At 37.2% G+C, this 27,602-nt stretch overlaps 1 protein-coding gene across 3 annotated transcripts in view; it reads right to left on the bottom strand.

Moving 5' to 3' along the window:
• The window catches only part of PPP1CB (protein phosphatase 1 catalytic subunit beta), a 35,251-nt gene extending 8,095 nt beyond the window's left edge, over positions 1-27,156 (bottom strand). Inside the window, exons 1-6 of one of the 3 annotated variants that reach the window (XM_053924043.2) lie at positions 27,034-27,156; positions 26,639-26,778; positions 13,537-13,668; positions 11,285-11,515; positions 7,640-7,744; positions 5,425-5,496 (exon numbers count right to left, since the gene is read on the bottom strand). In XM_053924043.2, coding sequence (XP_053780018.1) covers positions 5,425-5,496; positions 7,640-7,744; positions 11,285-11,515; positions 13,537-13,668; positions 26,639-26,690 — 592 coding nt within the window. In that variant the 5' untranslated portion in view covers positions 26,691-26,778; positions 27,034-27,156. Of the gene's footprint in view, positions 1-5,424; positions 5,497-7,639; positions 7,745-11,284; positions 11,516-13,536; positions 13,669-26,638; positions 26,779-26,954; positions 26,974-26,996 lie in introns of those variants that run through there. The other 2 variants (XM_024552608.4, XM_053924044.1) reach the window with 2 other exon arrangements.
• Positions 27,157-27,602: the final 446 nt, after the last annotated feature.

Below are 27,602 nucleotides of genomic sequence, written 5' to 3' on the forward strand. Positions count from 1 at the left end.
TTAGCCACTCTTTCATTAATTTATTATTATTTTTAAAGGTTTTATTTATTTAATTTTTAGAGAGAGGGGAAGGAAGGGAGGAAGAAAAGGAGAGAAACATCGTGAACTCCCAGGGGCTCAGCTTGCAACCCAGGCATGTGCTCTGACTGGGAATCGAACCAGCAACCTTTTGGTTTGCAGGTTGGTGCTCAATCCACTGAGAGACACCAGCCAGGGCTATTTATTATTATTATTAATCCTCACTTAAGGACATTTTTTCATTGCTTTTAGAGAGAGAGGAAGAGGGAGAGAGAAACATTAATTGGTTACCACTTGTACGTACCCCAGCCAAGGATCAAATGCACAACCTGGGTATGTGCCCCAACTGGGAACTGCGACCCTTTGGTCTACAAGGCAACACTCCAACCAACTGAGCCACACTGGCTAGGGCAAACTAAGCCATTGTTTGTTAACGCATCATACAAATATAATCTTCCCTGGCTTCTTCAGTATTTTCCAGCCCTTTCCACATACAGGAAATATGTGTGTGGCACACTCTAAGCACACAATATATGGAAAAGGCTGTTCATCCTTTGTACGTAGTTTCTCCGTATGGATAATCAAATGACCCAGCAGCAGTTCCTGAATAGTCAGTCCATCCTTGCCTCACAGAGCTACCTAAAATTGTCTATGTCTGGGTGTTGTGGTCTACTCCATTAATCTATTTTATTTATCCTTGAGCTAACAACGCATTAGAGCTTCAAATAAATCTGTGGGGCTAGTATCTCCACTTAGTATTTTTTCTTCAGGATTGTCTTGGTTACTTTGAGTCCACTGTTCTTCCACATAAAAACTTCTGAACCAGTATGTCTTAAGTCCACAAACCCAATGAGATTTTGCTGGAAGTGCATTTATCTGTATATCAATTGAGGGAAGAAAACATTTTCGACTAAGGCATGGAGGATTTAAAGTATGAACAAAATAAGATCCGATCCTTGGCATTAGTAATGTTTCAAGCTTAAAAAAAAAAGGTCTAAGCTAAAAATGCTTATCTGGGTATCTTTATCATATACAACAATAGTGTAAATCTTAGGAGGGACTCAGACCATCTTGGGAATGAAAAGTGAGAAGAACAGTAAATGAATTCTGAGGAATTAAACATTTAGTAAGTAAGCAGAGGAGGGGGAATGACTAAAAAATACTGAGAAAACATGGTCAAAACAAGAGATGAGAATAGTAAGAGATCTCCTAGAAGGGGTAAGAATTATCTACAAGTAGGAAACGGTTAAGTTGCAAATATAATGAACAAGTGGAATAAGTTGAAAACCAAAAAAATGTGCCATTTATAATCAGCTCATCAGATGTTTAATTAAAGCAGTTCCATGATGGCCGAAGGAGAGTGGGTCAAAGTTAGACTGCAGCGAGGGGATGGACGCTGAGATGTAGTATTAAGCACTTTTCTAAGAACTATGGTGCTAACGGCAGGAGAAATCAGTGCTAAGGTTTTGGTTTTTTTTTTGATAATTCATAAACTTCATAATGTAGCTTATCAAGAAAGGAGATTTTCATTTGGATTCATAATATAGCTTATCTTGATAGGAGAATTACCTTGAAGAACTGGTTGCAATGCACTCTTAATTTCTATCATTTCCTAAGCTCCTGCTATGTCATTTTAAGAAATGTGCCAGCAAGGTGATACCCCTAGGGACAGTCTCAATTTATAAGCTCTTTGTGATTTCTAAAAAAATCACAAGCTGATTCTTTAAGAAAAATATCACAAAGCCCCAGTGCTCTAATTGCTCATACTTTCTATCCAGTCTACAGTAAGCAGGAGGCCAAGATATCAGTCTATATTTTAATGTGACAATAAAACTAGAATGTAACTGCTTTTGGAATTATTCGGTCTGTATGCATACAAAATCACCTAATGGTAGCAACAACAATCTGGCATTCTTCAACCTTACTGGAATCAAGATAAGAATCTCAAAGTTCAATGTGTTATAATTCAATTCCTAGTAAACAAGTATCCCAATATTAGGCTATTGTTTTAAAAACATTAGTCAGTCCAGACTTGTGTGGCTCAGTGGGTTGGGTGTTGCCCTGCAAAGAAAAAGGTCCCAGAGTTTGATTCACAGTCAGAGCACATGCCTGGGTTGATGCCCAGGTCCCCAGTTGGGCGACTGTGAGAGGCAGCCAACTGATGTTTCACAATCTATGTTTCTCTCCCTCTCTTTCCCTAAAATTAAAGAAATAAAATTTTTTAAAAAAATAAAAATTTTGTTAATTTATAAATTCAATTTCTGTAGATTACATGGCTTAAAATGACCATTTGAACATCTCAGAAACTTGCCGTTAAAATACAAAGAGAAACTTAAACTTAACATGTCACCCTTGAAACTGACTTTAGCTGAAACATACCATTAACAGAAACTGAAAATGTAACGACTCGAAATATATTTGTACTGTATCTCACTTAAGAAGCATTAATTTTTCTTTTTTAAATCCTCACCCAAGGACTTTTTTTTCATTGCTTTTAGAAAAAGAAGAGAGGGGAGAGGAATAGGAGAGGGTGGGGGGGTAGGGGGGGAGAGAGAGAGAGATATCAATGTGAAAAAGAAACATTAATTGGTTGCCTCTTGCATGCCTCCTGACGAGAGGGGTAGGGGGGAGAATCAAACTAGCAACCTAGGTACGTGCCCTGACTGAGGACTGAACCCACAGCTATCAGTCCATAGGACATCGCTCCAAACCAACTGACCCACACTGGCCAGGGTTAAAAAACAGCATTTTAAAATAAATGCCCTATTATATAAATACTAGTTTCCGGCCCCGACTGATGTGGCTCAGTGGATTGAACTTATCCTGCAAACCAAAAGGTCACCAGTTCGATTCCTGGTCAGGGCACACACCTGGGTTGTGAGCCAGGTTCCCAGTTGGGGGTGTGCAAGAGGCAACCAATCAATGTTTCTCTCCTTTCTCCTTCCCTTCCCCTTTCTCTAAAAATAAATAAATGAAATCCTTAAAAAAAATACAAACAACTAGATAAATACTAGTTTCTCTTAGGTTTAGTTTAATATATTCTATAATTATAATCAAAATCTGGTAAAATGTATGTTTTCTTTTTATAATTAACACAGATAAGTGGGGTTGTTTACATAAGAAAGTTATTAAAGCAACTTATTACAATATGTAATGTCAGTGGCTTACTGACCAGAGATCTATACAACCATTTATAATGGTTGATGTTTAGTCATAAGTAGCATTTGGAGTGATATTATTAGGCTTTCGGAACACTGAGCAAAACAATCCAATCACCCTGGAAAACAAGCAAGCAAATGCATGCTTTTAACAGTCTACTTTAAAAGTTTAGGCATTCTTTGCTCAGGCACTGGTCCATGAATATTTTTTAATGCTCATCTTTCTAGAGAATTTTTAGATTTTTAAAATTATTGTTTATGCCGTTATAGTTGTCCCAGTTTTCCCCTCTTCACGTCTCTCTGCCCAACCCACCCCCCCCACTAGAATTTTTGGATCTTAAGAGCATGGGACATAAACTTAGTAACCAACCAGCCCAACCATATTTGATGAATAATCAAAATTACCAATAAATAATCCTCATCATAAGCTGAAAGACCTTTGTTTTTTTTTTTATATAATGATGTTCCTATTATATAATAGGATTTCTGGACCCTATGACACTCTAGACAATTCTCATTTTAAAGCATTCAAGTTGGTTGAGAACTGATTAATATAATACATAATGGGTGGATCTGATTATGCAAATAATGGGACAATTAACCCCATGTAAATTTAAAATTTGTTTTAAAAATCTGGTAGACACTGAGGGAAAAAGGCAGTTTTATGTTAATGCTTTTAATAATGATATTTTGATATAATAAAATTATACTTGGTCTTTGTTCCTATTCCAGGCACAGAGTTCCTAAAACCCCTGGAATTTCTTCAAGTAATAGAAGCATCTTCTGTTATTCATAAGGAGTCTCTTTCATCACATCTGAGTTTATACTAAAGAAGTTACCCAGGGGCCCCTAGGTAGTTTCAGGATGGGGGCTAGTCAACAGAAAGACCAAATATCTGATTAGAAGGTTGAGACTTACAGCCCTCCTACCCTGTCCCTGTCACCTCTGGGAAGGGATGGCTGGAAACTGAGACAAAAACTCTTGAATAACTAGATTTGGGGAGCTTGTAGGTTGGTGAACACACTGATGCCAAATGGTGTGGAAGCTGTTCATCACCCAAGCCCCACCCTATACCTTGCGCTATGCATCCCCTCCATTGGCTGTTTCTGAGTTGTATCCTGTATGGGTAACTGGTAAATGTAAGCAAACTATCTGGGGAGGTTGTTGTGGGAACCCCCAAACTTGCAGTCAGCCAGGCCGAAGTATGGGACTCCTAGGGACCCCATTTGAGGCTGGCGCCTGAATTTGGGGCAGTCTTGTGGAACGGAAGCCTTAAATCTGTCACGTTAGTGTCAGAACTGAATTGTTTGACACGCACTTGGTGTTGGAGAACTGGTTTAGTGTGGAAAAACCACACACATTTAGTGTCAGAAAAATGCCACATAGAAACGTACTGATGTTTTAAGCATAAGTTCAACTGTGAAACAGGACAACATAACTGCATTAGTCACAGGTCTCTGTGGCGTGTTATTATATGAATATCACAACAGATACATACCTACACTGGTGCTCAAAAGTAATTACCATGTAAAAGCCAATATTAAAGTTAGGGCAAGTGGCAACCGTGCCTAGGCATTTATTTATAAAATTACATTTGGTTCATCTGTTAATCAACACAGCAATTTATCCTCAATTGGAACGTATTTACTTTTGTTTTGACTAACTTAGTAAGAGTTATTCTAAATGTCTGAATAGTCAATTTCCCACATAAAATTTTCATAATATTCATAAAATTCACCACACATCTCTAGAACTTTCTGCCTCAAGAGTGTTAAGAGGTCCAAAAATTTAAACATTAAATGACTCAGGAAAAAACCCCCAGAAAACTAGCAGGTAATTTAAAGGTTAAAATTGTATCCTTAGCTAAGAAAGAAAAATTGTAGTTTAAAAACTGTTGACTAATTTTTAAGAAGTCTTTGAAGAACATACCTAACCAATGCTGGTTGACATGATGAGGAAATTTAGAAAGATAGGAGGGTAAGAGAAATCAATAGCAAGATCTTTTGTGATAAATTAGTTTGACAGAACCACATTATGGTTATAGATACAAATTAAAGTCCTATACTTTGGGAAATAATAGAAAGTGAAATATTCTATGTTACTCCAAGTAACCTGTAGCTTACTGACTATAAAAAAAGCTCTATTATTTATTATATAAAACCAATCCTACTGCCACTAAATATAATTAAATTCAAATATGCCAACAGTTTACATAAAACAATTAAGCAAACTTCTCTATATACGTAACCTGTATCAGGGACATCAGTGGGTCTCATAATTCTCCGAATCTGCTCCATAGACTGCAGGTCTGGAGACAGTCCTAGCAATAAAAACATGAGTCATAGTATCAACATCTAAAAAATTTTCAATCAAATAAAAAAACATTCAATCAAAGTAGACTCACTATGTGAAACTAAAGATATTTAAAGTGTTCCTTTTAATATGTTGTTATTAGATACAATCCCACTTTGATATAACAGAGTATTATAATTAGGCTCTCTCCACTTTTCCCTACGAGGGAATGAAATTCCCTTTCATTTCGAAAGATTTCCTATAGAAAGAAATCCTGCCACTTTCCAACCATTCCCTGTCTTTCATAGGAACATACTCAATTCCATTATTTCCTACCACTTTGCCACTTACCACCTTTTCTTAAACATGCTTCCTTCCAGTGTTAAGTGCTTCACTATGTCCCATCATACCTTCCCATAATCCACTCCAACACGCTCATTCTCCTCATAAAAGTATGACTGTTGCTCAGAATGATAAACAAGAAAAAGCATGCAAAAATACTTTGTAATCTTTCAAGTAGCACATAGGTAACAGCCAGTATTTCTCTTTGGTGGACAATCTAAGCATCATCACAAAGAAAGAAACAATATTCGCCCTGGCTGGTGTGGCTCTGTGGACTGAGTGCTGGCCTGTGAACCAAAGGGTCACCGGTTCAATTCCCAGCCAGGGCACATGCCTGGGTTGTGGACCAGGTCCCCAGTAGGGGGTGTGCGAGAGGCAACCAATCAGTGTTTCTCTTCCTCTCTTTCTCCCTCCCTTCCCCTCTCTAAAAATAAACAAACAAATAATTTAAAAAAAAAGAAACTAAATATTCATATTCCATACTGCTTGTTACATTTCTATTCTTAGCTATACTAATGTGCAAGAGCTACAATTTCTTAAATGTTTAGCATGTACTGTAAAATGTTTCAATTAATATAGTGAATTATGTACTATTAGAGAATAAACCATTTATTAGCTCAGGCTCAGAAATGCGCATCTATCTTTTTAGCATTTTTCCACTTAATTCTTCCCACATATTGATGGAAAACTACTTTTCTTACAGTATTTTCATTAAATTACTTCCCTGTATAAAAACCCAATATGGCTATCAAACCATTTAATAAACTCCTTTGTTCAATATTCAAATCTCTATACTCTAATTCCATCATTCCCCAACATGTACTTGACATTCTAGTCAGGTCAGACCTCACACATTTCTTGAACTAAACATAAAAAGAATGCCTTACAGTGGAACCATGGTTCTTGAATTTAATTCGTTCCAGAAGGCTGTTTGAGAAGAAACTTATTCAAAACCTAATTTTTTCCCACCAGAAATTCAGTACCAGCATAAAGGGTTGTCGGGTCAAGAACCAAACTGTTCAAGGTGGGAGACGCTCAACAACCAAGGTTGGACTATATGTTCCACCTCTCCAAAGTCCATTCATCCTCCAAAATCCATGTCTCTGTAAACATCCACCCAACAATTCTCTCCCTTTCTTGACTCCTCACAATTACCATCTCTATAAGTACTTTGACGTAATTAAATTCATTTCATTACTCAATATCTATGTGAAAGTATACATTTTATCAATAGGTTTTTAAATTTCTTAAAGATGGCCAGATCATACATTGGCTATATATTTTCATGTCATCTAGCCAAGTGCTGGAATGCTAGAAATATGTTAGTTTTTCAGATAAATTTCCACATATTTAAGCTTTACAGAATAACTTATTCTACCAAAAATTATTTTTAGGACTAAAGCAGACATATTTATTACATAAAGCCTAGAACTCTTGCCATGTGGGAATATTAAATTATATTTGGATTCTGATGAAACATTTAATAGAGGCAGGAAAAACAGTAATAATTCTCTTTTTACAGATAGAGGCATTTTCCTGTTAAAACCGAGGCAAAAGGAAGGCATTTTTTTTTTTAAACAGAACTACAGTAATATTCCTCATAAGTGACACTCTTCAAAGGCAAATACTAAATTTTCATTTTAATCATGTATAAAATAATCACAAATTTCTAGGTAGAAGAGATGTTAGCTATGTTTAAAACAGTTTTAATCATTTGAGTTTTCACAAAAGCACTGCTTTGTTTTCTGATAACATCTTAAATATTACAACTTTTTTTTCTAAATAACAGAAGAGTAAGAAAAACCCATGAGGCTAATTTACTAGTCTACCTCCATGACAACAGAAGATCTTCTCATCCACAATGGCAGCTATAGGCAGGCAGTTGAAACAATCAGTGAAGGTCTTCCACAATTTAATATTAAATCTTCGTTTGCCTATAAAAAGAGCAGCAAGTAGAATAAATAAATCTAAAACCATTCTCATCGGATATCTCACAGCCACAGGATTATGACGATTTCAATTTTCTTCATCATGTTTATCTAGCACTGGGTTTTTCTATAATGAATACATGTTACTTGTGTATTTTTAAAATAGTAATAAATACAATAAACATTCATGCCTTCAGTAAAATTGCAAAGACTTCAAAGATTGTGCCAGGTGTTTTATAAAACATACCCATTAAACACTTGTGTTTTAAGATCACTAAAATAGAGCCACTCTGAAACAGTCTAACTGATGATCAGTTTATTTTTTCCATTCAACATGTGTATTAATTAGTTAAACACCTAGACAAATCAGTAAGCAGAAACAAAGGGGTGCCTCTGGACACTATACATCTTCACTCTAATGCACTGAGTAACAGCATAAACTTATTGCCAAGAAAGAACTTCCAAGTGCTTAACTGGTATTCACTTTTGAGTGAATTACAACTTTGCACTATGGTAAGTATAAATAGAGACACAAAGGCTATAATTTTTCTTTAGTCTAGCATAAAGAGCTACAATAAAGACAGTCTCACGTGTACACTCACCTTTTTAGTGTTACTCAATTTTTCTGTATTTGGTAGTAAGGTGTGACAACTAACCCAGGGGAGGTACAAAAGACACAAGCACTAATTTCCTATGCTTTTATGCCATAACCTGCCTCTCAATGAGCAAGTACAACTCAAAGCGGTGTTTATAAGCTGTTCTTACATGAGAGCACATTATTTCATTTGATATCACTTGAATACCCTTGAATATCCCAAGGGTATTCAAGCCTGTATTCTATCATTTAAGAATATACCTCTATTTCTGATGTAGCTTTAGAAAAGTGGTTATAGTTTGATATACCACAACCCACTTCCTGTCCCCTGGTCTGATTAAACAACTGAAACCACATACTATACCTCAGAAAATGTAATAAAAAAATCAAATAAAGAATCATTCCCATTAGAACATAAGCTCCATAAAATAGTGATTAGAGTATCTTAGAATTCGAAAAGAACCGGTCTTTAAAAAAAAAAAACAAAACAAAAGCCATATTGCCCAATACAACAGAGATACCAGTAAAACCACTTTGGCAATCATTTACACATCTAGTGAAGTTAAAGATATGCCTATACTCGACCTAGGAATTCTCCTATCAGATATTCATCCTCAGAGATAATACTTAAAGCTGCTGCCAGATCTTGAAACTTTTTTGAGGGTGGTGGAGATTCTGCAGTGAAATCAGTTGTTTCTTGCTTTTCTCCACTGAGAATTCAGCCCTTTCTAATTTGCTACACGGTTACTCTTTATAAATTTGTAAGTTTATGCATTAAAAAAATAAAATCTCCTTTCCTGTTGTTTTAGGGGAGTTACTGAAAAGTTGAAGTAGGTACATGTGTTTAATCCACCATTTTTATTTGGAAGTTCCATACCTTTTTCATCATGTATCAAACTCCTACACGTTGTTCTTAGTGACTAACCTCTCTCTCTACTATACATCTGTCATTTCTTCTACTGGGGTCCAAATAGTACAATTGTAATGGTGAAAGACTGAAATATTTATCACACGATGGTTAGTAATCAAGAGGGAACTGGAATAAGGGTAATTCTGAAGTTTTATTTTTCTTCCTTATGTCCTAATATACTTGTTAGCTGAATGGTCCTGTTGACCAGTCAGTGGCTTGTGGGGGAAAGAGGGAGCTAACACACCACGCATTTAATATTCCATACTCTGTTCATGCGAGGTAGACTTAATCAATTTTGGTATGACAAGGGCACAGATGACTGAATGAATGGCTAGTGAACTCTACACATGAGGCCAGTTTTCAACTGGTTAGATACTCAGGACCTACAATTTAGGTGAACTAGCTAGAAATAGTCCTGACAATTTTTTATCATTCCTCCTAGGCACAAAGCATTGATTACACTGACTAGACCTCCAGGGCACGTCCACACTAGATGTGGGGGTGTGCTCAGATCCAAGCTGTCTTTAGAAATACAGCACACTAAGAGGCTAACTGGAGTTCTACTGTTATAGCAATTCCAGACTGACAGATTCTTAAAGGAGTTAGTTACCTGGGAAAACTTAAGAAACCAACAAATTCACATCAGTATTTACTTTGATGATGCTTAAAATGTAGTAAAATTATATTAGAGATAGCACCTGAGCCTTTTAAAAATAATTTATATTTTGGAAAAAGGAAAAATATACATACTCCTTGCAGAAGGTCATAACATACAATTAAGTAGATGCTGAATCAGTTTATACCCCTACCAGAAGAGGCTTGAGCGTACCTCTTTTTCTGTATTTTGGTCAACACCAGGTATTAATAAGCTTTGTCAAGCTGACAGGTGAAAAATAGTATCAATTTAATTTGTTTCTTTACTAGTTAGGCTAAAGACTTTTTATATATTTTTGCCCACTTCTATTTCTTCTGTGGTGACATACCTATTCATATGTTTTGTTGATTTTTTAATTAATTTGTGAAAGCTTTTTGTATTTATTAAGGATACTAACACTTTGTCTACAACACATTACCCATGGGCTTCTGTTCATAGTTTATTTTGTACTTAAGGAATCTTCAATGACTTATTAAAAAGTTTTACGTTATATATTATTTGAACTTACAACTTATTAATCATGTTAGTAAGTACAATAACAAAATAAACGCCTTCAAATCCAAAAAGAGAGAGAGCATCTGTCTTGTGCACTACTGCATTCCCAGTGTAGAGAATAGTTCCTTGAACATTGTCAAATATATGATTATGTGAATCAAAGAGGCAGGAATTTGAATAGGACTCTACCATATTTAAGGATAGAAAAAGCAAAAAATAGTTTCTAAAGGAAAATCCAGAGCTCAACAACAATAAATTCAATTTGAAAATCATTGTTTCTAAATTGTAATTAACCAAATCTAGCACAAACAAAAGACCAACTCAAATGTAATAGGGTAATTCAGTAGTAACACGTGGCAGCAGTACCACACAACAACGAACCAGTGATTTGTTACTGATGAAGAAAGTACAACAAAATAAGGATACCTCAGAATTCTCAATATCTCTATTTCTCTAGGCTTATAGGCAAAGACTAAAATCCTGATAATAAATTTGAACCTTTAAAATAATTTCAGAATGTCTCAGTATTTCTTTGACAAAGAGCCAGTAAGAGTTTCTGTCATATCACAAGAATGCTGAGAGCTAAAACTTTAATGGACACGAGAAAACCAGAAGCTACTGGATATTTCACTATGTAAACTAATTACAAAAGGGCCTTTGGCTGAATAAGCCATAGTCAACCTGAAAGAATATGACTACAGAGATCGCCAAGAACCAATTTAATTAGTAGTGTGTCGCAGTTTTAGGTTCCTCTTCCGTGAAAAGCTCTCTTCTTGCGCTTTTGCACATTGGTTCATATTTTCAAAAAACTGTGAAGTGAAAGAACCCTTTTGAAACAGAAAATTAGGGAATTTCTCCATTAATAAAAAATAGGTTTTTATTTTTACTTACATTCATCATAGAATCCATAAATGCGATTGATGCTAGCACACTCATGGTTTCCTCGTAAGAGAAAGAAGTTCTCTGGATATTTGATTTTATAAGCCAGTAGTAAACAAATGGTTTCCAAAGACTGCTTTCCTCTGTCCACATAATCTCCTAAGAAAAGATAGTTGGCTTCTGGTGGAAAACCTCCATATTCAAATAACCGCAGTAAATCTGTATACTGTCCATGAATATCTCCTAAAAATAGAAAAAGTCAACTTTAGAATATCTGATTACTGTGGTAAAACCAGCTTTTATGAAATGACTCCTCATGTTTACTCTCTTGTATAATCCTCTCCCCTTGAATGTGGGCTGTAGAGGTAGTGACTTGCTTCTAACAGAGCATATGGCAAAAGTGAGAGGGGCCATGACATCTGAGACTACGTTACAAAAGACTGTCACTTCCATCTGCTTGCACTCTCTTGCCTTCTCTCACTCTTAATCATGCAGAAGCACACATGGCAAAGAACTGAAGGAGGCCTCTGGCCAACAGCTCATTAGGAACTGAGCCCTAAGTCCATCAGCCCATGAGGAACTGAATCCTTTCACAGTTGAGCCTTGAGATACCACAGCCCCAGATGACACCCTGACTGCAGTCTTCAGAGAGCCCGAGAACCAGAGGACCCAGCTGAGCTGGGCCCAAATTCCTGACGCACAAAAACTGTGAGATGATAAATTAATGTTGTTCTTTTAAGCCACAAAGTTTTTGGGTAATTTGTTATGCAATAATACAGAACTAATACAGTTAATCTTATCATCTGATAGTTTAATTTAGGTCATTTTTATATACCAAATAACAGAATAAACAGCAAGAACTTAGAAAAATGTAGTATAAATAACTTCTATTACCTTCAAATTCTTTCTGAATTAAAGCATTTTAAAGACAACCTTGCAGAGCATTTGAATCATTTTAATTTTTTTAAAAATAAACAACCCAATATATTATCTTAATCCTCACCCAAGGAAGTTTTTATTGATATGAGAGGGGGGGGGAGAGGGAGAGGGAGGGAGAGAAAGAAACATCAACGTGAGGGAGAAACATCTGTCATTTGCCTCCCTTACATGCCCTGACCAGGGACAGAACCTGTAACGTTTTGGTGCACCACATGATGCTACAACCAACTGAGTCACCAGGATAGGGCTGAATCATTTTAATTTTAAGGTAACTTTTAAGCAACTACATTTGCTTCATTGGAAATCATAAAAAGGATAAATCATTTCCACAAAATTCCAAACTCTAACTTTTACTTAATGGTGACACTATAAGCTAATTAATTTTTCAACAAACATTTACTTAACCTATTTCATAGCCTCTGAACAAAGAAGCAACCAAACACATGACTTAAAAAACCACATGGAGAAAAAGGAAAAAAGAGCACATGAAGTACTGCAGGTTACAACATGGTGTTACTGTAGATCACTAAGAAACACGCAGAATAAAATTTGCATATAGCAAATAATCCTTGATTGGGCAAAAACTGATGGTTAAGTCCATAAAAGCTAAATCATAAACACTAACAGCCACTACCAAGAAAAACTGATTAAACCAAAAGCCAGGACATTACTTATACCATGCCTGCTGTTATGTGAACTATGGAAGAATGTAATCACTCCACTTAAGTTTTTGCTTTTGGACAAAAGCCAATATAAGACTTAAAAGAACAAACTGTGTAAAGTTACACAATTTTCAAAATAAACCAAAATAATCATAACAAAGCTAGAATACCATGAATATTACTATACTGACCCCCCCAAATTCTGTACCTGTTTTTTCTAACCAGTGTATTAACATGCCTTTTTCTCTACTTCTTTATACACCAGATATCAATTTTTGACATTTTTTTCATTCTGATTAGCATTCAGGATTTGTTAGTAAACTGCACTTCCCTGATTACTAGTAACACTGAGGATCTTACATTTATTTATTGACCATCTGAATCTCTTCTAAGATCTGCCTCTTTTTATTTTTTGACTATATTGTCTTTCTTATTTATAAAAACTATAGTGTGAATAGCAATCTTTTCATCTAGCAAAAATTTTGCCTATATTTTGTCATTTCATGAAAGTTTCCATTTTTACAGAATTTTGTAAAATAAAACTTATCTTCTCTTTTACACAAAAATTGTAAAATATTTTCTCTAGAGTATCCTCAATGTAAATATGAGAGGAAAAATTGGGATTCAAAAGAGACTGTTTCCAACTTTTACCAATTTACATACCACAAATCTTCAGCGGTGCTTCCAATTCCAGAAGAATAGGCTGGCTGAGAAAGATCTCCCGAGACTTGATACATAAGCCCCGAACTTCTGCTTCAGTCATCTGTACAATCTTTCCTGGACGACATCCTCGTACTGATAAACAATGTATAAAATGATCAGTTTTCTAAAATTGATCCATAAAATAATAATCCTTAAAAAAGACTCACGTCCATTATTTTGAAGATAAGAACACACCGGCAGCAAACTACCAGATACACTGGTGTGTGGCTAACAGTAAGGTTATGCTAGCTTAGATTTAAGTGTCTATTTAGATAGACCTTTGGCTTCTATCTCCATCATCGCTAGTTCTTGATGATGCTCAGTAAGGCCTCTACCATGGAAATGCAGTCATCCTCTGCACTCCAGGGAGAGGTCTCACAGCCCAAGAGACCTAAGAGGTTTCAGGGACAGCACTAAGTGTCTGGCCTACTCTCTGCAAAGTCTTGCATTTAGTAGTAAAAGGCCAAAATAGTATTAGTAAGAAGGTGTGGCTATGAAGAAAGAAGATTATGAAAAGTAGCTGACAATTAAGTGATTTAGCTTCATACGCTTCCTTGGAATATCATCAGCAGTCCCAAGAATTTTAGCAACTACCACTTCTATTTTCTGATCAAAATGAAACAGATTTTAAAAGATACTAGATATTTAATAAATTTTAATGCATTATTATGATTACAATAGGGCATTATATTAAAAATTCTATAAATGGAGGAAAGCATTTTTCACATGAATAACCAAATAAAATCCATTAACTAGTATGGTTCCCAATGACTTCTGGGATGGAATGGGGAAACATGGTACATGGGGAGTTCCTTATTTGCCCTACTGAACTGAAGTTATACTCATTTCCTCTCCTTACCTTCTCCACTAGCTCTTTCTCTTCACACACGCACACGCACACGCACACGCACACACACTCTTAAGCCTCTAACTGTACTGCTAGCTCCCATTCAATCGTAACCGAAAATACATTTAAACAAAGAAAACAGAAACTATATCTCTATATACCCCTATTATTTCCCATTTACAATAAAGTCCACACATTTCTTGCTTAAGTTTCTATGATTCTTTTGTCAGGGCAAAAGAGGCTTTAAAAAAACAAAAACAAAAACAAAAAAACCCTCCATTGCCAAAAGCCAATCCATGTATACTTTCCATTAATATAGTAATATACGAGTAACAAAGAGGAGAAAGAGACAAATGTAGAAATGTGCTTTGGCAAATATGAGTTGGTAAGACCATCCCTGAAATTCAAAACAATGATCAGCAGAACTACTTTTGTAATGGGAACTTAACTTAATTAGCTCTCAAACATCAATTAAATACTTCCCATGGACATCTGAATTTTTCTAAGACCAAAAAAAGACATTTACCTTTGTACCTTCCATTAAGTATGTAGAATACTAGTTTAGATTCAATGCCCTGTGATAGGAATAATTCTTAATCTTGGCATTAAAAGTTTTAACTGTGGGAAATGACGGTGAAAAATACAGTTCTACAATCAAGACAAAACGTATCTATTTTAGGTTAAGGAAAAAAATGCATTCTCCTTGAAAGAGTAAAGATCTCTGGTTGCTTTCAAATGACAAATATACTTTGTAGATTACCATTATTAGGTCGAGACTAGTGTGGGGTCACTTTGACATGTCAACTTAAGGAGTCTAAATTACAGTGGTGAGTATTTTATGTCATAGTTGTTTTATTTTCTCTGTAAGTTATGTGTCTATTTAATCTTGATCTTGCAAGTGAGCAATTTAGGTTATACAAGGTGCATTTTGACTTAACATTCTTACAGAGCTAAAATGCTGCAACTATGTAAGTCATGCTAATCCACAGCAACTAAAAATTTGCCCAAACAAAAATATACTACGTAAAACACCTTAAGTTTCTGACTCTGAAATGCATGTTTTCCCCCAATTAATATCTCTGAAGGTGGGACATATTTTTGCAATCAAAAATTTCTTACAAGTATAATTGGCAGTAGCTCCCCCACTGCAGTGGTGCATTAACAGTGTATTTCATAATCAATCACATTGAAAAGTTGATTAAATGCAGTTAGAGAGGCTAAATGTTCTTCAGAAGATTAAGCCTTTGATAAATGACCCCATTTTAAGAATAAATTAGCTGAATGTTTCGGAGATTAGGGCAGATAGATGGCTCAGAGCAATCCCAGCTATCTTTCAATTCAAAAGTAGTGCTCCCTTATATGCAGAAGTTCCCCTTTGTCTGCTGGGAAGTGTTACCTCTGTCAATTTTCTGTAAGAAACTGTATAAAAACTGATGAAAGGTCTTCTTTAAATATTTAGGTCACCACTGAAACCATGTGGGCCTAGAATGTTCTTTTTAAGAAGTTGTTCAAGTACAAATTCATTTTCTTTAACACATAAGACTATTCATATTTTCTATACCTTGTATCAGTTTTGCCAAGATGAGTTTCTAAATCATCAAATTTATTAGCATTATTTATAGTATCTTATTGTCCTAAAAATATATATATTTTTTACTTATACCTGAACCATTTGAGAATGGACTGCATACTTCATGGTCCTTTACTCCTTAACACATCAGTATAGCCCTGACTGGTGTGGCCTCCAAGAGTTTAGAGGAATACTCTGCCAAGGGCTAGACTGAGGATCCCAACCCTGTATTTTACCGACTGTGTCAGTCACGAAACTTTGGTGGAAGCACCAAGGTCTCCTGATTCCTGGTGAGTTACTTCCTCTGCACAATCACGTTTACATCAGAAAAGGCGGAAAACATTAATGCCCGAGAGTCAAATTTGGCCCCATTTTGTGTGTGTGGTTTTTTTTTAAATCCTCACCTGAGGATATGTTTTTTACCTATTTTAGAGAGAGAGAAATACCAATGTGAGAGAGAAACCTCAAAATCAGTTGCCTCCTGTACGAGCACCCTGACCAGGGATCAAACCTGCAACCTTTTGGGCATGCTTATGGGACCAATGCCTGTTTTTGCACAACTTGTGTTTTTACTTTTAAATGGTTGGTGGGAAAAAAACCAATACTTTGTGACATAAAAATTACATGACAAAGACCACATGGGGCGTTCTCATCACTTGGCGCTTCTTCCCAGTGTACTATAAATTGCAGAGATGCAGTTATAACTCAACAGTGTCTCGAGTGCCATGCTTACTGCTGTACCACAATATTTTATTTTACTTTTATTATTAGGCATATTCGTCATGTCAAAGCAATGTAAGTGGAATGTGAACGTTGTGCTTTTAAGGCACAGCGGAGTGTGCATTATTATGTTACTGAATGGGGGAGCTAGGCACTGTAGTTATGGCATTATAGCTGTGTTAAAAGAATCTATGTTCATCACAACATTCCCAATTCAAAGGAAAGTGAGTCAAGAAAAAATTTTAAAATTTAAATGGAATCGCACCACAGCAGAATTTCTTCACAATGAAAAAGGCTGCAATGAAAGTAAGTTTCCAACTTGTTCGTATCTTAGCAAGAGAGGAAAACCATTTACTAATGGCAAATTAATCAAATCATGTTTGATTGGAAAAGCCAAATAAATAAATATGTCTTGAGACAATAATCTTGCTTAAGACTATTAGACTTTCTGTAAAATAAACAGCTGAGGACACTGGAGGCAACATCAATAATCAGTTAAAAAGACGAAACAAATGATTTTGAGTGGTTTTCCTAGGCTCTTTGAGTTCACAGGTATTACCAATACTTAATTGTTGCTTTTTGAGGAGCTACTAGCGAATCTGAAGTGAATGGGAGAGAGTTAGTCTCTATAAATAACTAATGTAGAACAAATACAGGTAACACTATTTTCAAAGAAGCTGTGGAAAAAAAATACCAATGGTGATAAAAATACACAGAGCAGAAAAAGACCTACTTGGACAATTTTACAGAGCTTGTGAAAATTTAGGTGTTTGAAGTCTATGCAGCAATTACTCATCAGAAAAAAATTTTAATCAGTTATGTATTATTGAAGTGGTATCAAGGGTGAAGTTCATTAGCTCCCATGAACTTAACCACTTTCAGTTCCATGAGTCTTTATCAGAAATAAAAGCTGACTGTCTTGACTTGCCCTACCACACAGCGGTTCGATGGCTTAACGATGATAAAGTTTTATTGTGATTATTTTTTTTGAGGTTAGGGCCAATACTGAAATTTTTCTTATAGAGAAAAATCACCTTCAATCGTTACTATCAGACACTGAGTAATTTTATAAATTAGATTGTGCTGTAAAGTCAGTAGTGTTTCTTAATGAGTCCTAAAATTTTAAAGCCAAAAAAAAACCCTGACTGAAATGTATGCTGTGATTAAGTCATTTTGACAAGTAATGTCGCTTGAATCACAAGCAAATGTCAAGTTACTTCATACACTTCTAGTGCTGTCAAAGTTAAAACGAGTGAGATCTTCACCCCCTCAATGTTTGCATGAGATGTTTTCTAAACTCCAGCCACAGTTCTAATAGCATTCTTCAAACATCACTGCTAGTGCAAAATACATCAAAAGCTACCTAATTGTGCAGATGAGAAGCTTTGGCCTAACCCTCTCCTGGAATTGATTAATCTGCAATGTAATGACATGCTAAAAGGCAAACATCAAGAGAAGGCTAATAGAGTTCTATAAATGCCTCCCAAGCGATGACTAAACCACTTAACTAAAGTCATATGCTTGTGGATAGGTATCAGTATTTGGCAGTACCTGTGTTAAAAGACATCCTCCAAGATAAAATGCATCAACAGATGAACACTTGTGATTGATTTTGATATAGAATAACAACTGAACCTCAATTAAGCAAAATGTTATCTTCCTCCCAAAGAATTCCCCTCTTCTCAGGATTACAAAAATATTGTACTCAATCATTGTATTTCAAATTTTGTATCGTGTGAAAACTTTTTCAATGAAGGTTTCTCTTTTAAATTACAAATGGTGTGTGCTATGTATGTATGTTGCATGTATACTAAATTTTATCTTTCAATAAACACTTGCTCTTTCCTCCATCAAGTTCTTATTAATACCTGCCTTTTCTAAAACAGAAAGGATGCCAAGAAAAAAAGAACTAATTCCACTATCATGTCTATCCCATGAAATCTTAGTAATCCTCATTAATCTTTAATACCTTAATTTCAGTTTGGTCTACCCCACCTCTACCCTAATAAAGATTAATCAACAGCAAAGCTCACTTAAATCCAGGTTTCCTACATTTCCTAAATTTTTCTGTACAATGAAATATCAATTGCAACATACATGGTGTGGCAAAAGTAGGTTTACAGTTGTTTGTATGGACAATAATACAATAATTGATAATAATATGAGAAAAACCTATAACCAAGATTACTCTATGCAGCAAAACTTTCATTTAGAATTGAAAAACATACAAAGAGCTTCCCAGACAAGAAAAAGCTGTAAGAATTTCATCACCACCAAACTAGTATTACGTGAAATGTCAGAGGGTCTTCTTTAAGAAAAAGGAAGAAAAAGATTTAAAAAATATTAGGGAAGGGAGGTGGGAGGAACTGAATGAAAGAAGGGGAAGGGATTAGCCAAAACATATATGCAAAACCCATGAACACAAACTGTGTGTTGACTGCCAGACCGTAGGGGGGTGTGGTGAGGGGGGTGGGGACTGGGTGGAGGTGGTCAAAGCAGGGGAAATGGGGACTTTTGTAATACTATCAATAATAAAAATAAAGGAAAAAACAAAAATATGAATAAAATGGTAATAAATACGTATCTATAAGCAATTGAATCTAAAAAACAAAACAAGAAAAAATAATACAATAAACTTTCGCATACTTACAAGTTTAAACCTACTTTTGCCCCAGCCTGTATTTTGCACATAAGTCTATCTTTAAGCCACAAAAAGGAATAAATGTGTAATTTTTACAATTGGTTATAATGTGGAATTTCAGTTTTAAGTGAAAGAATTAGGCAGGTGCCATAATTTCAATTTACTTTAAGTGTGTCTGACAGGAGTAACTAATGTGGTTTCAGAGCCTACAGATGCCTTCAGCAGCCCTGTATACCACCACCAAATGTCTATGATATTGTATACGTACACGAACATATATGTATTTCTGAGGAGACCCATGGCTTTCATGAATTCTCAAAGGGGTCTATGAATCATCTTTAAAAATCATTCCAGGGGCACAGGTAAACAGATACTGAGAAAATGTAAACAAGTGAAGTAACATATAGGTGAGGGCTAGACAATTCAGGGGTAGAGGAAGGAGTGCCGTAGCCCTGTGGTTCCCCGAGTGTGATTCCTTTTCCATTGTGTGGACATCTGCATGGTGTAAAAGCAATGGCTGGTAAAACGGTGGGCACCTTAGCACACACTGAGCACCCAGTCAGTGGTGCCAAACATGGTGTGTTTCTAGCCATGCACTTACAGTGAAACACAAAGCAGCCCACTGTCATTAAGAATGCCCTTGATGAAGCAGTAAAAACAATCACTTTATTAATCTCCACCACTGAGTATACATCTTTTAATATTCTTCTGTATGGTGAAATAGAAAGTGCCCATAAAGCATTTCCGCTGCATACCAAAGTACAATGGTTGTCTCCCCTAAAAGCACCCATGCGACTGTTTTAGTTCCAAGCTGATGTAGCCACTTTTTTTTTTTAACAAAACATCTTTTTTACTAGAAAGCACAACTGACAAGCTATGGTTATTCACACTTAGATAGTTAACAGACACTCTTGAAAGGAAAAGTGCTTGTCATTTCAAGGAAAACAATTGACAGCATTTCTTGCTAAAGATATGCTTCAAGCTTTCCAGTGAAATTAAAAATTTTGGAAACCTTGTACCCAGCACCATGAATTTGACAACTTCTCCACACTTAAGGACTATAATAATACTTCACTGCAATATTAACAAATGTGGTTTTTTGATGTTGTATAAGGTATGTCAACATTTGAACACCTGCATAGCTCAGTATTAACCAGTATTCTCTAAATGACCCATGCATGTTACAAAGTCATGTGTAAGATCCATTTAAAGTGCAAGACAGAGCAATGAATTTTAATGTAAGAAAACAAAAAAATCATTGATATTTTAGATCCCACATTACAGTTAGCTATTAAGAAATTACCACTTGTTGATATTTTGGTATAATATTAAAGAATACCCACAATTATATAATAGATGTCCATAAACTTCTTTTATAGTGGAAAGTAACTTTGATTTCTTTGAATCTTGAACATGGGGGATAGGATTAGGGGAAAAGTAAAAATAGTGTTAGGTAAGTATGCAAAGCCATGAAAATGTTTCGGTCACCCTGTAATTGACTAGTTGGGAACTCGGGGATATTCTGATGAATATTCTGGGAATAAATTTCCTTTATAATGAAATAAAGTGTGTTAAAACCTCCAAATTATATAGTGTCAGCACAAATGAAGTCCCAAAGGCAATGTTCCCACTAGATTATGCACATGATATAAATACCTCTCTCCTTGTCCTTGTACAAATGCAGGTAAATTTGGGAAGGGAGAGCCCCGAGGCCAGTGATTTTCAGGAAGGTTATGTATACCTTCACAATAAAATCACAATGTGAACAGTGCAGAGGCAGGATAAAGGACAACTGTCACTGTCCTTTTACTACTTTTTCTATTGTACAAGTACTCACCCAGACCAGAAACTGAATTCCTCTAATTCCTCTATCAAACTAGGAGAAGACTGGCTACTGATTATTTATACTTATTCACCTTCAGAATTCATTTCTGCACTTTTAGTCTTCTACCTCTAATTGTGGAATAAATGTTATTTCCATGAAAGCATTTTCATTTATCCAACAGATGGAAAGTCTTGGTTGCATGGTATATTTTAGAGAACAAGGTATAAAAACAATTACATTTCACCCACTAATAACCAAGACTTCAAAAATAATCCGGTTCAGTCTTAGGGGGAGCAGATGGAGGGTGCACAAAAAGAACTGTGCCAGGGATCTCTTTCTTCTGTCTTCTCTGCTCCTCTACTTTCCAGGAAGGGTAAGCCTTGAAATGGTTACTTACAGCAGCTAGAGAAGCAGTGATCACTGCCTGAGGGTATAAATTTGTATCCTGGCAAAATTAACCCTAGAAGATTGGACTGGAATCCCTGTTCTCCCCACCACACTACTGCTAAGCCCACTGACATTTACAAACCATTTCTCCTCACATCCCTGTATCCCAAGACTTCCAGGATAACCTGTTTCAGAAACACTTATTTTAGTTATTACTTCTGAATATCTTGACATTCTTATGAACTTATTTTACATGTGTTAAAGTTGTTCAAGAATGCCTGCCTTTGGAATGGATACTCTTTAACAGAGATACGAGAGAAAAAAACCTACCAGATACTATTTACTACCTTCTTCACTAATCCAAAATCCTAATGTACTCCTGTCTCTAGATTCAAATGTTAACAGATTTCTAAATCCCAATGAATCCTAATCTTGGATTTAGATATTTACCAGAAAGCTCTAGCTCTCCCATTTAACAAAACAGAAACACTTCTAGGCTACTTCTTTAAACAGTCCAACTTTCCCTCACCTGTAGGAACTACAGGGAAAAACCAGCCTAATTTTTAAATCAGTTTTAAAAAAATGGACCATCTTTATGCCTTCTCTAGCCTCTCATCCAAGAATGAGGAAAAGAAGAAAGTATCTCTCAGTTCATCTCCCCTGCTCCCCAACCTGCTCTTTTCTAGCAGACCTGGCTTTGGATCTGTACACTTTCCCTACAGAAGTTGAGGTTGTGAGAACCAACCTAGCACTTCCTTCACACCTTTAGACTGCAGGGTCATAATTAAAGAATTTAATCAGAAAAAAAGGCTTTAAACAGTCTGGCAGTTCCTCAAAAGGTTAAACATGGAGTTACCATGTGATGCAGCAATCCCACTCCTAGTTTGTATTTATATTTATACACACCCCCACATACACATATTCAAGGGAACTGAAAATATGCCCAAAGGAAAACCTGTATACAAATATTCATAGCAGTATTTTCGACAATAGCTAAAAAAACAAGCGACTCAAGTAATGAATGAAATGCTATTTTTATAATGAAATATTATTCAGCCATAAAGGAAATGAAATACTGACATACGCTCCAACATGAGTAAACTTTAAAAGAAGTCCATCATAAAAGACCACATATTATTCAATTTCATTTATATCGAATGCCAAGAACAGGCAAAACCCAGACAGAAAATAGATTGGGGGGCGGCCTAGTGCAGGGGAGGAGGGAAGGGGCAGCGAAGAGAAGAGTGGCGGCTAACAGGAACAGAGTGGCACTTCAGGGCGGGAGCTGAGAAAACATCCTGAAGGTGGCCGTACTGAGTTGTGCAACTCTGAGTACACTAAAATCACCGAATTACACCATTCAAATAGCTGAACTGTCTTGTATGAATTACATCCAAATAAAACTTACTTAAAAAGGGGGACTTTAATATAGTTCATTAATACATTTTATTTTTCAAATGAATTTTTTTTAACCTTCAAAAGGACATGAAAGAGGAAAATTTCCTATTTTCTTAGTCTGTCAGTCTAAGTAAATTTTAATAGTACAAAGGAAAGGGAGATATGTACTACATGATCACAGCAATTTCACAAAGTCAGACATCTGACAGGTTCAGACAAAGTGAAAAATGGATTTGAAAACAAAATAAGAACACTCATAGCCCAAGATTTTCATAAAGCTATTACTAGGCCAAAAAATAAGCACAATCATAGTCTACCACAGAAATGTATACAGTGCTAATATTCTGCGATTCATGTTGTCATATTCAAGCTTAACTTTGTGGCCAAGTCAAAGAAAAAAACTTTTCTATCATACAGCAAATAGCTTTTGAAATACTTCTTAAGATTGGTCTCTACATTGTGGAATTAGAGGAGGAGTTGGGTTTTTTCCCATTTATAGTTTTCTGTTTCACAAATTTTCTACAAGAATACTTTTATAATCAGGAAAAAAAACAAACCCCAGAACAGTTTTACATTTATGTATATATTGTATCACATATATGATATATACAAATATATATCATATATAATTAGGTATCTGATATATATAACACACATGTTAATTATTATTAACTGGTACAGCCCACTTTTTAAACATTTGGATGAAGTCTGTGCTGGGAACAGACCTAGTACTAACTTAGCTGGTGGAAAGTAGCCTTCCATACTTAACCTCTTCCCAAAACATTAGATTCTACTCATCCCATTTCACCTCCCCCAAAATAAACTCAACATTTATAGTTTGAATAAAGTCCCCCAGGTGACTGTGCTATACTTCCACTGCCACCCTAAATTTTTTTGGAACTACTAATATCAAAGATTTCTCAGGATCTGCATAGGAACTAGCTGCAATTTAAACCATCAGTCAAAAGCACTGCAATAAGCCACAAGAATGTGGTAGCAGGGTCACTACTGGGGGTACAGTGGCTTATACTTCTAAGTAAAATTTAACCCAAGAAAATATAACTGAAGAAATATGCACTATCCAAATAATAAGTCAGTACATTATTTTGCACTGAATAATAAAATTTAAAAATTGTTGTGGGCACTTTGTAAATATGGCATCAATGATATGTCCACCCAAAAAGAAAATACAAAGCAAAACTCAAAATACAGTTACTAAGAGTTTTACAGTTAATTTTCAATTTAGTAAAATAAAAAAGAAAAAAGAATCAAGAATATTGTGGAATTGTAATCAACATTTAAAAATGAGATCAAATCCTGCTGATTCCCCACTCCCTACCCATGTAGAGAATTTGTGCCAAATTTAACTTGTGTGTCAATGTAATTAAAAAAAAAAAACCAACAAACAGTAGCTATTCTGTTGGGCAGCTTTTACAAAATATCATCACTTAAATTTGAGTTAAATTTAACTAGCAAGTGACATCACGGAAAAAAAATCACATTTTTTATTCGAAGACTTAATTACTGATTAGAAAATCCAAGTCTGTTTTGGATGTCATTACATGGGTCTAAATTTTGGAAGTGGATAGGAGAGGAGGAGCCTGGAGAATTTAAGAATCTCCGGAGGCACTGTCAAACTAAATATGTATTCTCTGGATTAAAAAGAAAGTAATGAAACTCTTTAGTGATAGGTGTGTTGAAAAGAGAGGAGGCTAAAAAAGCTCCCCCCCCCATCACTTATTTATATTGGGAGTTCCTTGAGTGAACAGCCTGTGTCTTATCTTTGGATTCCTGGTGACTTGGCAAAATACAGGTCCATAAATGTTTGCTAATTTAAAAGGGGAAAATGTCTGGACTAGAACTCTCACCAATAAAAGGAAAAATGATCGGCTAAAGCCAGAACCAAACATTTCATTGGAATTCACAAAAACAAATAGAAGCTGTCACTTCTATTTTCCACACCTTATCTTTTTTCCCCACTAATAAAGATTCTTAAGTACCTACAATCATAAAAAGGTGCATTTAACTTAAAAGGCTCCAGATCAAACACTTTAAAACACCTAAGCCTACTGTGTTTTATGCCTATGAAATATATAAATACATGGAAAACAAAAGAGAAAAATTGAGATACATCAGATTTTAAAAATATTTAAATTTATAAGCCAAATTTAAAAAGTATAAAAACGGTTGTGGGCCTAATATTCCTTCAAAGTTAACAAGATATTATATTTTTAGAATAGCTATATTTCTCTTACAACAACACAATTACCAAATACAATTTCTTTCAAAGCAAATGCCTCAAACACTCAGCAAGATTTTCAATCTGCCTAAGTCCACAAAGACTTAAGTAGTGAACACTAACTGCAAGCACCAGGGGGCCTCCCAGGAATAACTTAGTAGTAAAGAAAAAGGTAAATAAGAGTTCCCGGTAAAACTTTGCTTCTTACTCGGTCTTCGATGGCTGGAAGGCTTTCACATCTGGAGCAAATATACTGTACTTTGTTACACAACGGGTACACAGAGCCGAGGAGATCCCGACAATGGCTTAAGAAAAAGAAACTGAGCGCCCCCCCAATCACACAATCTCCGATGCTTTTCCAAATGTAAGTACATATTGCATTACTGTATCTATTACCCTCAGGGAATTTGAAAACAAGTAAGAGTTGCCACATATGAAATTTCGGACGGTTTCTGGGAGAAAAGACTCAATTTGTTTTTAAGGCTTAATTTCCCCCCTACACATCCACAAAGCAGTGATGACGCAAATTTTAGGGTAAAGCGATTCACTGGGAGAAGACCATGATTAACTCTGAATAATACCCTGGCCTCCCCATGTCTCCACTTTCCCTCAATACCTCACCCCAAAATAAAACTATTCAATAAAAACTGAAGGGTCCGGAAACTTCAAAAGCTGCGAAGACTTGTAAATACCCAGTAAAACACAAGTGGCCGTTCAATAGACCTTCCCTAAGTTTGTGCAGATACTGAATCCTGTTCAAACCTGTTAAATCCTCAAACCCGAAAGCTAATACTTTCAGCAAACGTGTCTATAGATTCCATTTTTCTTGCGCACATCTTCAACTTGATCACTTTTTATTTTTATTTTTTTACCAAAATAATAAATGGGAGGTACTCCAGTCCCGTTGTTACCCTCTCCTGGAACAGATGTGGTCCTATAGCATCATATAAAACAGCAGAGCAGATCAGACAATCGTCTACAGATTTTTTAAAAAATCACTCCCGGAACTAGAACCGGAGGCAGCCAAGGGCAATGCACAAAGCGAACAAGAGCAGAAATACACCTTCCACGGACCCACAATGCGGAGGAGCACGCATCCTGGCACCCTCCCTGGGAACGGTCACCCAGCACCCCTGGGCTCCTTGCACCCCTAGGCTCGCGCGTCGCCGTGCCGGTCCCCGAAGGTCCGCGGGGACACTACCCAACGGGCCTCGCCCGGCAGCCTGCGTCGACAGCCCCTCTAGCCTGCCTCATCCCCGGCCCAGTTCCCGGAGGCCGCTCCCCCCCCACCCCGCCGCCCCGGCCAACCAGCCTCCTCGCCCCTCCTCGGCGGCCGCCTCGGGGCGGGAAAGCCGGTCCCTCCGGTTCCGCAGCAGAGGGGACTGGGGACTTGGCGAGGCGCCCCCTCCCTGCGGCCGGCCGAGCCCCGCACTCACCCTCCAGCAGTCGGGTGATGAGACTGTCCACGTTCAGCTCCCCGTCCGCCATCTTGTCGGCACCAGAGGCTCCTTCCCGGCAGCCGGAACAAGGGCTTCTCGGCGGCGGAGGCTGCAGCGACCGCTCGGCGTTCCCTCACCTGCAAGTCACGCGGCGTTTCGCCCCGTTCCAGCGCCCCCTTTTCCCGGGCCCTCCCCCCACCCCCTCCCCACCAAGTCGTGGAGCGCGCTCACTCGGAGGCACACACAATAAATAAATAAATAAGCAAGCAAGCGGAGCCCGCACGAACAGGGCAGCGTCAGACCCAGCCGCCACCTCGTCCTCCTCCTCGGCACCGCCCAACTCCGCAAAGCTCACCAGCGCCGCCGACGGCCCCACCCGCAGCGCCACTCACTTCACACTGCTCAGCCCCGCCACCGCGCCACGCAGCCCCCGCGCAGGCGCACGGCGCTCTCCTTCGCGGACACCTCTCGCAGCCCCTGCCTCCGCGCAATCGCACTGGACTTGGTTCTCCCGCCGCCACCGCGGCCGCTGGCGCCACCGCCTTCGCGCGTTTGCGTCGCCCGCTCTGGGCGCTTCCACTGCGCCGAATCGGAGGCTCCCGGGGTTGGCTGCGCGGAGGTAGCGCCGGCCTTCCCGCTTCCCAGCTGCTAGGCCCTGGCGCTCTGCAGATGTAGTCGTCGTGCCCTTCCCGCCTCGCTTTTCTTTTCTTGGCTTCATTCCCGGGCTTTGCAAGCAATCCTTCCTGTTTCCGTTAATCGGGAAACGCGGACTGCATCACACATGTTTGAGGCAGCAGCGATAGAGGCAGTTCCAGTATAAGGTTCAAGAGTAGTTGGGCACCAGGGAGAAGCCTCGCTTGGCCCATACTGAGGAGGCTCTTGGCCTGAGTGTGAGCAGTGGCCTGTGAGCAGAGTGGAGGTCATCAGTTAAGGAAGGCCGCAGCTTGGAAGCAGAGACAGG

Source organism: Desmodus rotundus, chromosome 5 (genome assembly GCF_022682495.2).
Source record: "Desmodus rotundus isolate HL8 chromosome 5, HLdesRot8A.1, whole genome shotgun sequence".
NCBI classification, from domain to species: Eukaryota; Metazoa; Chordata; class Mammalia; order Chiroptera; family Phyllostomidae; genus Desmodus; species Desmodus rotundus.